This window comes from Pongo abelii, chromosome 13 (genome assembly GCF_028885655.2).
Source record: "Pongo abelii isolate AG06213 chromosome 13, NHGRI_mPonAbe1-v2.0_pri, whole genome shotgun sequence".
Taxonomy (NCBI): Eukaryota; Metazoa; Chordata; class Mammalia; order Primates; family Hominidae; genus Pongo; species Pongo abelii.
The window spans coordinates 121,459,705-121,476,726 of record NC_071998.2 but is presented as its reverse complement, the minus strand read 5'-3'; the positions used below and the strand labels follow the sequence as shown (position 1 = coordinate 121,476,726).

At 50.3% G+C, this 17,022-nt stretch overlaps 1 protein-coding gene across 3 annotated transcripts in view; it reads right to left on the bottom strand.

Moving 5' to 3' along the window:
* Positions 1-6,530: 6,530 nt before the first annotated feature.
* GPR107 (G protein-coupled receptor 107) overlaps positions 6,531-17,022 on the bottom strand; it is a 90,904-nt gene continuing 80,412 nt past the window's right edge. For all 3 annotated transcript variants that reach the window (XM_054521206.2, XM_009244954.4, XM_009244955.4), the window contains one exon: positions 6,531-11,723. In XM_054521206.2, the coding sequence (XP_054377181.1) occupies positions 11,627-11,723 (97 nt within the window). In that variant the 3' untranslated portion in view covers positions 6,531-11,626. The remainder of the gene's footprint in view (positions 11,724-17,022) is intronic.

Below are 17,022 nucleotides of genomic sequence, written 5' to 3'. Positions count from 1 at the left end.
ATGCCACTGACTCCAACCTGGGTGACAGAGGGACACCTTGTCTCAAAAAAATAAAAAAACAGAAATAAGCAAAGAGAACCTCGAGGACATTATGCTAAGAGAAATAAGTCAGTCACAAAAAGGTAAATACTGTATGATTCCAGATATATGAAATCTCTAGAGTAGTCAGATTCACAAAGACAGCAGAATGGTGGTTGGCAAGGGGTGGGGGTAAGGAGCTGGAAGAAATAGAGAATTGTGGAATAGGCATAGAGTATCCATTTTTGCAAGATAAAGAGTTCTGGAGATCGGTGAATGTACTTAACATGACTGGACTGTACATATAAAAGACGGTAAATTTTGGCCAGGCGCAGTGGCTCATGCCTGTAAATCCCAGCACTTTGGGAGGCTAAGGCGGGTGGATCACCTGAGGTCAGAATTTCGAGACCAGCCTGGCTAACATGGTGAAACCCCATCTCTACTAAAAATACAAAAATTAGCTGGGCGTGGTGGCACATGCCTGTAGTCCCAGCTACTCAGGGGGCTGAGGCAGAAGAATCACTTGAATCAGGGAGTCAGAGGTTGCAGTCAGCCAAGACTGTGCCACTGCACTCCAGCCTGGCAACAGAGCGAGACTCCATCTCAAAAAAACAAAAACATTTGAGGCCAGGAGTTTGAGACCAGCCCAGGCTGGCCTCAACAACAACAACCAACAACAAAATATATATATATATATATATATATATATATATATATATATATATATATATATATATATCTGTGTGCGGTGGCACAAGCCTGTAGTCCTGGCTACTCAGGAAACAGGAGGATGACTTGAGCCCAGGATTTTGAGGCTGCAATGAGCTATGATCATGCCTGTGAATAGCCACTGCACTCCAGCCTGGGCAACTCTTTCATACTCTCAGTTCTGTTTTATTGATCTACATAGCTATACTTCTGCCAGTACTACACTCTCTTGATTACTGTAGCTTTGCAGTAAATTTTAAAACTGAGAAGTGGCCAGGTGTGGTGGCTCACACCTGTAATCCCAGCACTTTGGGTGGGCAGATAACCTGAGGTCAGGAGTTCGAGACCAGCCTAGCCAACATGGTGAAACCCCATCTCTACTAAAAATACAAAAATTAGCTGGGCGTGATGGCACACACCTGTAATCCCAGCTACTCGGGAGGCTGAGGCAGGAATCACTTGAACCTAGGAGGCAGAGGTTGCAGTGTGCCAAGATTGTGCCACTGCACTCTAGCCTGAGCAACAGAGCAAGACTCTGTCTCAAAATAAACAAACAAACAAACAAAAAAACCCACTGAGAAGTGAGTTCATTAACTCTGTCCTTTTTTTTCCCAACATTGTTTTTGCTATTCTTGATTCCTTATATTTGCATATGAGCTTCAGCTTGTGAATTTGTGCAAAGAAGCCATCTGGGATTTTGATAGAAATTACACTGAATTTGTAGATCAATTTGGGGAGTATTGTCATCTTAACAATATTGTTTTCCAATCCACGAATATGGGATGTCTTTCCATTTATTTAGGTTTTAATTTCTTTCAACATTTTATAGTTTTCACAGTATAAGTTTTGTAGCTGTTACATTTATTACTAAGTATTTCATTTTGTCGATGCTATTGTAAATGAAGTTCTTTTCTTTATTTTTGAACTGTTTATTTTTTATAGAAATACAATTGTTTTTTATCTTAATCTTGTACCCTCCTAGCTCACTTCTGTAATCTCTATACTTAACACAGAGGGCAAGCACTTTCGAAAAGTCACCCTGGCTAACACATGGCAAATAGGCTGGAAGCAGGGCAAGACTAGAGGCCTGGCTGCCAGCTAGCAGGTGGCTGGTGCTGTCATCTAGATGAGGGTGGCTGGCCTGGGCAGTAGCAGTGGGGACAGAAGCGGGTGGACTTTAACCACAGGATGGGGTGGGGGTGGGGAGAGGGAAGCATCCAGGATAAGGGCCAGGTGGGTTTTTGTTTTGTTTTGTTTTGTTTAACCAGGATCAGGGAGGAGCGTGGTCATTTCATTTTGAAAGTATGGCTTTTGATGTCTCTTTAAAACAGCCCAGGAAGGCGCGGTGGTTCACACTTGTAATCCCAGCGCCCTGAGGCAGGCGGATCACTTGAGGTCAGAGTTCGAGACCAGCCTGGCCAACATGGTGAAACCTTGTCTCTACTAAAAATACAAAAAAATAGCTGGGTGTGGTGGCGGGTGCCTGTAATCCCAGCTACTTGGGAGGCTGAGGCACGAGAATCGCTTGAACCCAGGAGGTGGGGGTTGCAGTGAGCCGAGATTGTGCCACTACACTCCAGCCTGGGTGGCAAAGCAAGACTCCGTCTCAAAAAAAAAAAAAAAAAAAAGAAAAAAAGGACCAGCCCAGGAGGCAGCAGAACGAGCCATGAGGATCTCAGGACAGCGTTAGGCTGAAATAAACTCCTGAGTGTCAGCCAGGGAGTGGGAGAGACTGGGCAGGGCTAGAGCTGGGACAGAGCCCAGGACCCGGCACTAAAGGGTGGACGTGAGCTGACCATGGACACACAGCTGGAGAACCTGGAAAACCACAGGAAGTTGAATTTGGTCGATGGAGCGTATGAGGGGTGGTGGCGGGCATCTCAAGAGGAGAAGACTTTCCCACTGTGTTATAAGCTGCTGAAGTCAAGGAAGACAATAGTCAAGGCCCCAGAGGTTGCGAGTCACTCTAGCCAGACCGTGGCAGGGTGGAAACCAGCCCACAGTGCTTCATCTGGAAGATGAGGCAGCGGAACGCAGAGAGCTCTGAAGGGGGACGGGGGCCTGCAGCTGTTTTTTTTGTTAGCTGCTTTTTGTTAATGGGAAAACTTGAACAAGCTTGATTGCTTCATGGAAGGAGCCAGGTGACAGGGAAAGGGGAAAGATGCAGAGTAAGGGGACCGAGGGACAGCGAGATGGCTGCAAAGGTGGAGGGAAGAAGTGAGTGGGAAGGGAGGAGACGCGGTGCCGCCGCTCAGCTGTGCCTCATGGCTTTGCCCCGTGGCTTGCTCCCCTCCCCAGTACTGTTCTCTCCCGTGTGGCACAGCCAGGCTTACTCCTCATTTCATCTGCGGCCCTGCCCATACCAGCATGTGCTGAACGATGTTGAACCTTAGGCGACGGGGGCCGACTGGAACCAGGGCTCTGAGTGACAGAGACGCAGTTATGTCTAAGGACATACACTAGAACGGCTGATGCACGGCGCAAGCTCGATTCCTGCAGATGTGTGTTAATGAGCAGCTCCCTCATTTTTGCAAAGGTCAGCATTCCTTTGGCAAACTGGGAAGGAGCAGTTTAAGGTGCAGCTCCCAAGTGGGTCACACTGACCCCCCAACATCCAGTTCCCAACTGCTGAGCGTGCTTCTCTTCGTGGGGGTGGGTGGGTCAGTGCTGAGGGGCTCAGGACGGATTCTCAGAAACGCCCCACCATGCAGGGGGCTTAACGGGAGGGCAAAGCCGATGCCAGCCTCCAGGAAGGAAGTCTGCGCTTTCTTTCCTTAGGGTAAGCACTTACCCAGCCTCCTTGTTACTTAGCCTGAGGGAGTCTACGGCTACCAATCTGCCAACCTGACAGATTCCTGGTGAAGGGCAGGCCACCCAAAGGCAGCTGCGAAAATTAAGGAGCCTGGGTAGGGGCAGGGAGGATCTACCCAGGGTCCTGGGGCCTGGGAGCGGTAGGCTGTTCTCAGAAACACATACTGGGGCCAATATGTGCTCTGGATTTAGCCTGCACTGCCTGTTTTATCAGAACAAGCAGAAATCCCCCGGCCTCTCGAAGATCAGGACCCAATTATTTCTCTGACTTCAAAAGTTTGCCTACCAGACTAGAGTTGTTGACCGTTATGTTTTTCCAGCTGCCAATCAGAGTGGACCAGCCGGAGATGACCAATCACATGACAAGACTCCTGCACAACGGGAGGAAATGAGATGCTACAGCTGACGAGAGCGGCCAACCTGGGAGGCATCTGGCTCCCCTGAAAATGCCTGCCGATCGCCAAGCTGGCTTCCAGACCTCCTGGGACAGAACTGTTCCTCCCGGGACGCTGGTGTAGGTTCAAGTCCAGTTGATATTTACTAAGCAACTGCGATGCCCAGGCCTGTTCCAGTGCTGCAGAGAGTAAGTGCTTATGGGTGCTTATATTCAGAGTAAATCAATACACCAGCTTCGTATGACCTGCATCTTCGGGGCCAGCAGGGCAGGTTGGTCTCCTCAGCCTCACACTGGAGCTCCTGGCTGGCTGGTGTCTGTGCGGTCAGGACCCTAGTGATGGAAAGCTCAGCAAACAGAGGAGGCAGAGGGGCTGTTCTGAAATGACCTTGAAACGACCTATCCCCCTCAGAGGTGGTCCTACTGGATGAAGTCCAGCCCACCACAGGCACTGAAGGGCTCCCATTTGCTGAGCCCTTGCTTCGCGCCAGGCGGCTCTTCCTCTGCCGACACTGATCAAAGGAGGGTGCCAGGCTCAGCTACTGAAGCCGGGGTCAGACTTGCAGGCGTGGGCTTTTCTAATGCCAAACCCACGGGCGCCAAGTCTTCTCAAACTCATCCCGTCAGCCCCTGAATTTCTAACTGGCAAAGCTCCATGCTAACGGTGGGGGAAGAAGGAGCCAGAGAGACCTGAACAGCAAGGGGGCCCCACGTGGGACGGTTCAGGGGAGCAGCAGGACAGCCAGGCCTCTGCCAGCGCCTCCTGGCAGGACAGAGCCGCTGACTTCTATTCCCTAAGAGCTGTGTGCAAGGTGGGCTCTTGTCCGTGTCGCCAGCTGAAGACTGACCCAAGACCCGGGAAGAGAACTGGGTTGGATCTGTTCTCAGTGTGGTCCAGATCTGCCATGTTGGCACCAGCTGGGAGTGTGTTAGCATTGCTCTCAGGCCCCCCAGGAACTCTATCGGGGATTTGGGGGCTCGCTGTTTGAGGACCACTGGATTAGGTATCAGCAAGGTCCTTCCCAAGTCTTTTCTCAGCTGTCCCCTTCTCGAGTTACCTTGGCATCTCTCATCCTGGGTTCTGAATCCTGGGCTCCCCACTCTCAGGACACCCCATGCCTCTTGCTCGTGCTTTGCAGCACAGGCAAGGCCTCTGGAAAGAGCTGCGGGTGAGGCATGGCCACTAACTGGGAAACCTTGGCCACGGACAGGGATTCTCTCTCCTTCTCCTTCTGAAATTCTATGATCTGGTGAACTGAGGTTCATTCTCACTTTTTTTTTTTTTGAGATGGAGTCTCACTCTGTCACCCAGGCTGGAGTGCGGTGGTAGGATCTTGGTTCACTGCAACCTCCACCTCTGGGGTTCAAGCAATTCTCCTGCCTCAGCCTCCCAAGGAGCTGGGACTACAGGCACGCACCACCACACCCGGCTAATTTTTGTAGTTTTTAGTACAGACAGGTTGCTTAGGCTGGTCTTGAACTCTTGACCTCAGGTGATCCGCCCACCTCGGCCTCCCAAAGTGTTGAGATTACAGGCGTGAGCCACCGCGCCTGGCCCATGCTCACATTTTTATAAGCACAACAGCAGTAACCAACACAGCCATTTTTCTGAGGCCTTCCTGTGCCCGGCACTGGGCCAAGCCCTTGACTTAATCCTTATTATCCCAACAAGGTTGGAGTCAGCAGGCCTGGGTTCTTGTCTCAGCTCTGACACTTACTAGCTGGGGAAAAAAGGGAAGGATGTGGGTGGGCAGTGGCAGAACCTTCTTTAGGCCCCAGTTTTTGCGTTTTGAAGGCAGGGCTTTGGAGGGATGAATCACAAATCAGTATGCTGTGTGAAAGCAGCCAGACAAGAAAGAGGGCACCCGGCGCAGTTTCATTCACACGAAGTTCTAGACGAGGCAAATGAGACTACACTGGAATTAGAGCCGGGGCTGTGGTAGTTTCAGAAAGGGGGCAGTTTGGACCAGGAAGGGGCAAAAGGGGGCTGCGTGGAGTGACGGGCATGTTCCATCCTGATTGTGGTGGAGGCCACAGGACCGTACGTCCATTTGTCAAAACGCAACAAACTGTACATTTAAAAAGGATGGATTCTACTGTAGGTAAAATATGCCTCAATTTAAAACATCCTTAGTAAAATACGGGCTTTGGAACTGAATGACTTCTAAAAATGCTTTGAGTCTAAAATCCTGGATTTCTCTGCTTCCAACATAGGGTAACCTAGAGCTATTGCTAACCGATGCAGGAGGAGGTGCGCTTGTGCCTGTCACAGCGCGGGCTCTGCGCCAGGCCTGTCATCTCCCCTCAAATGGCAGCAGTGCCCTGACACTGGTTCACAAGGCATCGCCCGCCTCCGGCGTAAGCAGGACAGCGGTAACCTACAACCGGTTTTCAGTTATCTGGGTCTTAATTGCGCTGCCACAGATCTGCTAAGATGCCTGGAACTTCTCTAGTAGGTGTCACTATTGTCAGTAGGAGCTGGTGGGAGGCAGTTAACTAATTTAATGAACAAAAATCACAAAGAAAAAAATTATGAGAGGGAGGTGGAGGAGAGAAAGCACCAGGAGCCGGCGACTCCCCGGATCTCATACACACACGGTTCTGCCAGATAATCTTTATTTTACACATTTGCAACACGGCAAGAGAATTCACCCCCGTACATCACCCTGATCGGATCCCCCACCCATTATACATTGTATGTTTACATAAATACTCTTCAATGATCATTAGTGTTTAAAAAAAATACTGAAAACTCCTTCTGCATCCCAATCTCTAACCAGGGAAGCAAATGCTATTTACAGACCTGCAAGCCCTCCCTCAAATGAAACTATTTCTGGATTAAATATGTCTGACTTCTTTTGAGGTCACATGACTAGGCAAATGCAATTTACGATCTGCAAAAGCTGTTTGAAGAGTCAAAGCCCCCATGTGGCCACGATTTCTGGACCCTGTAACAGTATCTTACGTGCTCCAAAGGCTGACCTTCTGGAGACTCACCACCTCATCTGGCTGCTCCCTCCAAAATCCAAAACCCTGCCTCAAAATAAGCAGTCCTGTGGGTGAGTTGGCTGTTCTGTTTCATTCTGACCGTTCTGACTCTGCCCAGAACACTGTCCCACCTGCAGACGCCCTGCTGTCAGAACTCCAACAGGTCCCTGAGGCAGCGAGGCCAAGCCATGCCCGTTCACTCCTGCACCATCTCAGTGTGCTCCCTCACACAGGGCCTGAGATGTGTGAGGCCCATGGCCTGGCAGTGAACCATCTAAAAGCATTATCTATTTTTCAAGCATAAACCATGCAGAGAGGCTCAGATGCATCGCTGGGCTACAGAAGTAGCCTCTGGGGAATCTGGAGTATGTTCAGCCTGCTGACCAATAACTACATTCCAGGTGGTGACTAGTATTAGCGTCAACTCAGGTAGATGCCTTTTAAAGACGCCCTGCCAGAAACACCCTAGGGAACACTGGAGTGAAGAGCGGGTCTTTCAGAACATTTGGTACGTTCTGGATGAATACCTTTTTGATATACCAAGAGGTATCAAGTCAAAGTCTCACTTCTATAGCGAGGAAGCCATTAACTTGCTGAATCCTAAAGGGAAGAATCAAGCCGCAGGCCACAGGCATCCTGGACTTAGCTTACGGTGAGTCTTACAAGGCCAGGGGAGGGTCAGAGAAAAGCAGAGGGGTGAAGTGTGGAGTGTGGAAGCAGGGGTGCAGGAGTGTGCTAGATCTGTTTCCTTTGAAGTACAGCAGCTTGGCAGCATGAAGCATAAGTTGTTCCACTGTTCTACTGGGTGTATGGAGCTGGGCCAACAACCTCAGCAGACTGTCTAATGTTCTAAGAGCCTTCCTCGAAGAAAATCCTTCAGGACAGGGGAGAAGGCCAGAATGCATCTGCCATTCCAACAGGCATCGCTATGCTCTTCCTTGGTCTGTAAGAACTGGATGCCTGGAGTAGACTGTTTTAAGTACCAAAACAAGAAACCCATTTTAGTGTGGAGGAAGACCATCCTATATGGCCCAGAGCAATAATATTTGGCATGAGTATGCCACTCTTGAGAAAATTCTCCTTAGCTTAGAAAATGCATCTTTCACACAGCTGCTGGGAGAAAATGCTGCAATGCACCAAAGCCTTTAGCCCATGTGCCCAGAATGAGCCTATGTGGGATCAATAGGCACGGGGAGAAAGACGGCAGAGAAGGGAAGAGGAGGGAGGAGGAGGGATGGGGGAGGAGGAAGAGGTGAAGGAGGGAGGAGGAGGGGAAGGGGCAGGGGGAGGGGTAAGGGCGAGGGCAGGAGGAGGAGGGGGAGGAGGAGGGGGAGGGGTAAGGGCGAGGGCAGGAGGAGGAGGGGGAGGAGGAGGGGAAGGGGGAAGGGCGAGGGCAGAGGAGGAGAAAAGAGGGAGGGAGGCTGTGGAACCAGAGACAGCAGAGACGGCGATGAGGTCAACATGCAGGAGGAGATCTCACCCACACAAAGTGGACTTACGGGGCTGTGTGCTGCCTTGGCAGGCTGGACATGTCCAGGGCGGGGAAACCCTGGATATTTCACTCTAAAGTGGTTTCTTGAAAGAAAACTCAACTGACTCATGCCATGAGCATCTTTTACACTGAAGCAAGCATCTCCTCACAAGTGCTTCCTACAAGTCACTAGAGTCATATTCAACATTACAAAATGCTGTGCTACTTAAATTTTAAAGCACTGAGGGACCAAGAAATGGGCTGATCAAGTCCTTGGCCACTGTTAAGAGCCAGGATTTAGAGATCAATGACTGTTCCTATTGTCCAAGAAATAATTTTCTAGCAAAGCACACACACTTTATTAAATTTCACAGCCAGCAGCACTTTCAGTCCACAACAGATTTCTCAAAGGAAACATGGATATTTTGCGTAGGCAGAAACAGTGAGGAGTACAAAGCGAAGCTATAAATACCACCAATGGATCTGCTATGTGCATCCGATATTTTTTGCCCGATCCCTGAAATACTGCAAGGGCTTAACCATTCAAACACCGCATGACAACGAACCCAGTGGACTGTGAAACTCAGGCTGCAGGAGGGTGGCTTGTCAGCTGGTGAAGCCACTTGGCTTTGGACTCCATCGGTCATCTTTATGCAAGAGCAGAGATGAACGGTGGGTCACAGCTATGACGTGAAGGAGAAAGAGAAGACACACTCACAGAACAGGATGGAGAGCTTCAATAATTTTTTAAAAGCTTGGAACCACCACCTGCTTTCTCAATCTTGGGCTGCGGTTTTGACTTTTCTTGATCATCAATCTGACTTGAAGCCTTTTACCAGTTACAATACAGACATGGCCAGATGACCTGCTTGTTAGGAAGGCTGTGGCCATCTTTGTGTCTGAAACAGTCTTATCTCATCTGTCCACTGCTGCTCTGGAAGGGTCAGGACGAGCACTGCAGACACTTGGCCATGCTGTGAGTGAGCCCAGACATACATACGCGTGGAATCTGAACACCCAACGCTGGCATTCCCGTGCCAGTCTGACGGCTGCGGCTCCAGTGCTTGTCCACACACACGCCTGCCTATCTCTAGCTCCTCCACTGCCTGGCTTCCTTGCTTGCAAAACCTAGCATGTGAAATGAGGACACCTCCACGGAGACCCTTCCGAGGAGGGAGGTTTCATCACACCTTTCGTTCTTGCCAAGGAGTCTATCGCCTCATCCACAACATCTGCTTGCGGGAGAAACAGCAAATGTGTCCCTCTGAGGGAAGGACTGAGGAGGGCTTTGGTAGTCACAGATTGAGACATATTTCTGCGAAAACTGGTATTATGTTTCTGCACAGGAAAACAAAGTGTTAAAAATATTCCCATCCTCCCTCCAACTCCCTTCTGTCACACAATCCCAAGGGAACTTGAAAAAGGTCCAGAAGTGAACACTTAGGGAGCATTTACCCTTCTCCTGAAGATGGGAAGACACACGGATGCTTGCCTAAAATACCTGCCGAGAGGTGAGCAGCTGTGGCCTGGGAAGGCGCTTGCTCTTCCTCCACATCAGCCAGAAGGCAGATCGCACCTTCAGAGCACCCTACAGAACCCAGATGGCGAATCAAAGTGCAGAAAAAGAACACCCGCTTCCTTATTAGTCATTTAGGAAGATAAGATAGCATGGGACAGGGAGAACAACCATGTTCTGAATGGAGACTTTTTCAGGTTCCCAAACCTGGGATAGTGAGTGTGACCCCACATCCTGTGGTTTCTGCCTGACCCTTCTAAGCCAAAGGTGAGAAAACAACTCCCAGAGACCACGACTATCACCCCCAGAGGTCCCTGTTCCCCTGCAGGTGTGGCTCTCTGACAAGCCCCAGGCAGGGGTGGGCTCCAGCTTTTGGAAGCAACCCTACCTAGCTGGCCCCCCAAGCATTAAGAAGCTTTCCTGATGGGGCCATGTTTTGGTCTCCTTTTAAGCCCTCAGTCACAATGGACCTTCTGAGCTTATCCTACTATTCAGATGATTTTCTCTCTGAGTTGCAATACTGCTCACTTTAGGTGGCTACCTGTGTTCATTCAAGCTCTGGAAGTGTGGAAGGGAACTTAATCATTGAGTTTCTGTGAAATATTTCGCCATCCTAAAATCCCTGAGAGTGAAACTGTTGAATCGTGCTCACTTTCTTCACATACATACTCTTGGACTATGGGGACCAAGTCTGTTGAATTCATCTATTTAGAAATCCTACTAGCCTACAGGAAAAGCTTTTTAATGGGGATGATTTGCTTGGACTTAAGTATTTGCTTAAATACTACCTATTCTGGCCCCAGCTGCTACTTAAGGAAAACTCCTCTCCATTTCCCCCAAAATTCTGATCAAACACAACAAAGCTACAGCGTGAAGGGAAGCCAGACAGTGCTGCTCGGGGCTGTCAGGGAGTGGATGTCCAGGGAATGCCACAGGATAATGCTTTTCGAACTGGAAAACACATTTCTTTCCATCCATCAGGCAACATCTCAATCAGAAAACCACCTCCCACCACCTGTGCTGTGCCACAGGGCATGATCCTGACAGTGATATCACAGCCTTCTTTTCCTGTTGGAAAGAAGACCACTGGGCCTCAGGAGCTGCTGTCCTGGTCACTCTCAGCATCTGGAATAAGGGTCTGGGGCAACACCAAGGGCAGGAATCCTGGGGCAGGTGCTACATCCTAAACTGGGTTTTGACTTTGCTTTCCAAAGTCACCTGTTTTCATTCATTTTTGTCTCCCGAACAGGCAATGGCACTCTCCCCACCTTTCTTCTTAAGTCCTGGGGTCCTCAGTAGACATTTCCTAAAGCATCAGACAGATACCTCGCACCCTCCTTCCCCCTCCACCAGCCGTCCTTGCTACACTTCCCCACACGTGGGGTCACAACTGTATACACCTTAGAGCTCCGAAATGAAGAAGAAAAAAAGAAACCTAAATTAAAAATGAATTCTTCCTTTTCTCTTCCTCTCCTCCTCCCTGTGCCCGCCCTCCCATTCCCGCCTGAAGGAGGATCCAGCTGCCTCTAAACAGCCACAGATCGTTTCCCTAAAACAGAGTACAAAATCAGGTTTCCGCAGCACTGTACTCCAGCCATGTGCCCTGGTGTCACTGTCGGAGGTGCCAATAGTTCACTGTAGGAGCTGCTCCTGCTGTCCAATAGGACTATGAATAAGTTAACAGTTTCCTTGGACAGTGCCATCCTCAGGGTCGGCTCTGTCACAGGGCGCCTTCCCACTCGCCCTGGGGCTCCACGGAGCCGTTGGTCACCTTCTTGACTTTCTTCATGCTTTCCATCACCCCAGATGTTGTCACACTGAACAAGGAAAGAAAAAACAATTAGGAACATCTCACAGTCTCTTAGTAAAAGGCCATCTCTGCCACAGCACAGTGGTTAGGACTGATGATGGGTGTTGGTTTTTGAAACAGACAAATCTAAGTTTGATTCGTCCGTTCCTTACTAGCTGTGTAACCTTGGTCAAGTCACTTGACCTCTCTGTGCTTAAGTAATTCTCACTTTCCAGAACTGTCATGAGGAAAAATGAGATTCTCCAGAGTGCCTAATCAATAAACACCAGCTATCATTATCACAATCATCATGAATCTTTTTGTCACAGCTTGTGGAATTTTTGTGGTGCACAGATATGTCATAGTTACGCTTATGAGACTGAAATCTGACTCTTAATGGACATTCAGAAAAGAAAGCTAATTAGCCAACCAGACATTTTTAATAACCAGCCACAATGCATCATTTCTGAGCTAGGGGACAGAACCACAGGTTTAGAGGAACCTTCCAGGGTCAAAGATTCTTCGGCCACTATAGACAGAGAACTGGCTGCCTTCTGCCAGCGGGGGCTGGGCCATGTGGCTGTGCCTCAGCGCGTGGCCTCTGCCTCCACTCTGCGAGCTCCTGGGGCTCTGTCTGTTGGTGCCTGGCTCTGAGGAGGCCCCATGGAGCCATTCGTTGAAATCGAGAATTAAAAATGGAAGATCGCTGATCTCACGAGGCATGAGGAGCTGAGCAAGGCAGCCCTTTCCATTAGAAGGAATCACATGCATGGGCCCCACCTTCTTAAGAGGACAATCTCTTGCCTCACAGAAGGTGAGCTGGTCTATGAGGGAACTGGGCGGCTCTGTGAGTAGCGGGAGAACTAGGCAGAGATACCGGGTGTCAAAAGCCACTTGGCCCAGCATCTTCCCTGCATGCGAGGAAACAATGAGGATTGATGCTCCCCCATGGTGGACCAAAAGAAACTTCCTCATCAGTAAAATAAATTCAATCAATCAACTCAACAGGCTCTTTCCAAGGACTCAACCCATCCCTCTGCCAACTACCTAACCCCTTCCCCTACAAATGGCGACACAGTGGCCGTATATGTGACTCATCTAGAGTGCATGCAGCTGGACCTCATGGTAAGTAAATGTTTGTATGGGGTAAGGGAAGAAAACTTCCCCCTCTTCTTCATCTCTTCATTCTTGCCATTATGGTGCTACCATGCCTAGGCTCAAAGAATCCCCCAAACCAGGATCTTTCTCAAACGAGTCCTTTAGACTCACAGGTTATTTGTACTTATGGCAAAGTTGGGACAAGGTATGTGGCCAGATCCCATAGATGCTATAAGTGAGTCTAAAAGCATCCCCTAAGACGAAACTGCCTCAGCTGAAGCCGCCCAGCGTCACTTCCAGCCAGCTGGCTTGTGTCTCAGGCCTAGCTTCTTTAGGAAGACACTTGCCCCAGGAGGGATCCATGTGCACAGAGCTGCTCCTGAAGGGACCTTCTCTAGACGGGGATGCAGGAAGTAGGGCCTTTGCATGAGCCAGAGAAGCCCCTGCCCCGAGCCACGCAGCAGCCCCCGTGCCTCTCCGCAGCAACTGAGACCACAAAGAAATGCGACCCCACGTCTTCCAGAAACACTCCAGTAATCACACAGCTGTCCTGTGGTTGTTAAAAAAGGACAAAGAGTTCAATGCATGTTGATTCTAAGAGGCAAAGCGCATTCACTGTGACCCGGGTATGGGCCTGATGGCAGACTTGGGAAAAACGTTTTCTCCCTTTCTTTCTCTAAGAAAATACTCCTTTCCACATGGTGGGCCAAGTGAGAAAACAATTTTTATTCTTCAAGACAGGCCTCATGCTAGGTCATCGAGGAAAAAGAAATGGACTTATTGCTCTTAGGGGCCCACAGCCCAGGAGAAGAGATGGTCTTCCCGAGCAAACCTGCAAAGCCACTTCCAACAGAGACAGGAGTGCTGGGAACTAGGTTCGGTGATGGCTCGGGCTGAGAAGAATCCCTCTGCTGGGGAACCAGGGAAGCCAGGAAGCCCGTCATGAGATGCAGAGGAGCTGGCCCGCAAGATGGGTGGGAGGTCAGGGAAGTTCCCAAAAAGAAGAAATATAACAGTCAAAAAGCATGAAGGAAAAACCCAGGACATTTCCCAAGGCAGTCAGGGAGTGCTAAGTACTTGCAGTGTCTGTATGTGTGTGTGTGTGTATATATATATATATATATATTTTTTTTTTTTTTGATTTTTTGAGATGAAGTCTCGCTCTGTCACCCAGGCTGGAGTGCAGTGGTGCCATCTCGACTCACTGCAACCTCCGTCTCCTGGGTTCAAGTGATTCTCGTGCCTCAACCTCCCAAGTAGCTGGGATTACAGGTACATGTCCCCATGCCCAGCTAATTTTTGTATTTTTGGTAGAGATGGGGTTTCACCATGTTGGCGAGACTGGTCTCAAATTCCTGACCTCAGGTGATCCACCTGCCTCGGCTTCCAAAAGTGCTGGGATTACAGGCATGAGCCACTGCACCCAGCCTACAGCAAATATATTTTAATACCTCCAGCCAGTCTGGGAAGGAGAGTGGCAGGGAGAGAGCTGGGGCGGACAAAGGACGGCAGGGTTGTCGAGGGCCTAGTCTGCCTGGTCACCCAAGGATGGCCCTGATTCTTACTCTGGCGGTTCTCAGCCCTGCCTCCTGCTCAGGCTGCCCTGGGGAGTGAGAAAAGCACAGATCCTGAGCCCAAGGGGTGAGAATCAGAGTCTCCAGGGGTGCGGCCAGGAAACTGGCACTGCAAAAACACTCTACAGGTGATTCTAGAGCTCGGGAGAATGGACAGGAAGGGCCAGGCGCACCTGTATTCCCAGGGCAGCTCACGCCTGCATTCCCAGCACTTTGGGCAGCTGAGGCGGGAGGACTGCTTAAGCCCAGGAATTTGAGACCAGCCTGGGCAACATGGCAAAACCCTATCTCTACAAAAAAATACAAAAACATTAGCTGGGCATGGTGGCATTCATCTGTGGTCCCAGCTATTAAGGAGGCTGAGGTGAAAGGATTGCCTGAGCCCAGGGAGGTCAAGCCTGCAGTGAGCCGTGACAGTGCCACTGCACTCCAGTCTGGGTGACAGAGTGAGACCCTGTCTCCAGGGGAATAGAAGGATGGACAGGAAGGGGAGAGGATCGGGAGTGCAGAGGTCAGTCACCACAAAGCCCAGGCACGAGAGAAAGAGGCGGGGTGGGGCTGGGGCTAAGAGGCACAAAGTGAGGCCCACAGGACGCTCCGCGCGGGCTGAGGAAGAGGGAGGTGTTTCAGCCATGGCTGCAGGAGACTGGTCGGATGTCCGTGTCACCAAGGCCTATAGGGAACAATGGGGAGGGGCGAGCTTGGTGTGATGCAGGAAGACTGTGGCTTCAAGGCTGAGGGGACGTGGAGCAGGAGGACAGGGGGGCCTGGCATTCAGGAGGGGCCGGGGGCAGTGAGGGGGTAGCAGGGGCAACCCTGGGCTTGGGTGAGTCCTGGGAGTGCGAAGAGGGAGAACGGGAGTAAGGGTGTGTGGCAGCGCGGGAGGTTGTCACAGGCAGGGCGGGTGACAGGGAGCTTCTGTGTGTGGCCAGGACTGGGAGTGGCAGAAGTGAACTCAAGGAGAGAAAGAAACCTGATGGCAGATGCCCAGGGTGGGGTAGGCGCTACATCCTGTTCCCCCAGCAAAACTCCGGGAAGCTGAAGGGACACCTGGGGCCCCCACGATGCGAGGAAACCTCGCTAGCCCCCTGCAGACAGGGCGCCCGCAACGCTCCTGGCAGCTCAGGCTCTGCAGCAGTGAGAAGAGAGACCTGGGTCAGATGAACACCCAAGTGCCTCCCTGGCAGGAACACACGGCGGTGGGGCTTCAGCAGCTTTGCAGGAACCTCACTAGGTGTCCTAGTTTTGGTGCAAACACTTAAGGGGCCGAACAGCTGAAGGGCCAACATCTGACCGCAGCAGATAAGCGTTCTTTCCTTGACCTCTAAACAGTAACCCCCTTTCCTTGCAAAGCCCCAAGTCTCTGTGCTTGCAACCAAAAGTGCCGAATGGGACACAGGTTCCTTCTGCCACACAAGACTGCAATCAAATGTGGCTTGGGCCTAAGTGGTCCACGGATACATCCGGTTTTTTTTTTTGTTTTTTTTTTTTTCTTTTTTGAGACAGAGTTTCACTCTCATCGCCCAGGCTTGAGTGCAGTGGCGTGATCTCAGCTCACTGCAACCTCCGCCTTCCGATTTCAAGAGATTCTCCTGCTTCAGCCTCCTGAGTAGCTGGGATTACAGGTGCCTGCCACCACGCCCAGCTAATTTTTGTATTTTTAGTAGAGATGGGGTTTCACCATGTTGGCCAGGTGGTCTTGAACTCCTGACCTCGTGATCTGCCTGCCTCAGCCTCCTAAAGTGCTGGGATTACAGGCATGAGCCACTGCACCCAGCCGATACATCCATTTCTATAACTAAAAAGTGTTTTCTGGACTGGAAATGTGGGGACATCTGGTGAAGAGACAATTCTATTAGTCCCCAATCCCCATTTCCACACTCATTCCTCGCCCACATGAAAGAATGCAGGGAGTGGTAAAAGGTGAACAGCAACCATAAATGAGGACAGCGTTCTGGAATGGGAGCCCCAGGGAGAAAACCTCCTGGCCCAGGAACCCACACCAAACACTTCTTTCCACTCTCACTCCTCAAGATGACAGAAGTAATTCAGATCATTGAGGATACCCACAGCCTAGGAGGCAGCTACCAAGTCTGATAATTGAAATCGCATCCAATACTTTTCAACTTGCTGATTATTGACCGGTAACTTCTGTTGCCAAAACTGGTAGGCCTAAAGAGAGATGGTCAAAGAAACAGAAGCGGAAAGAGAGAGAAAGTCAGTGTTACTTTGGACTGTGCCCTCATTCCCAGGCCCAGAGAGAGAAGCTGTGTCAGGCCTGGTGGGGTAATAATGGCTGCACAGAGGGCAGCCGCGTCAGCCGCGTTGTCAGAGAGAAAACAAGCACCAAAACAAAATTTAAAAAAAATTGTTGCCATGAAACAAAAATACCTTCATAATGCATCCAGGCTCCAAGATGTAATGGCTGAGGGAAAGGATGTGGGAAGCGGGAACCTCCCATTACCACTGTGGAGTACAATGCAGTAAAGGAGACGATGCTGCGACCCAGCCACTCGACTTCTAGCTGCCTACGCAAAGAACCCCGTGTTATGCGGACCGACCAAGCCAAAGACTCCCAGCAGGGGAATGATAAACACACCATGTTTTAGGTTATTTCCTGATGCTGCTGTTACCAGCCTGACACGTGTGCCTCTT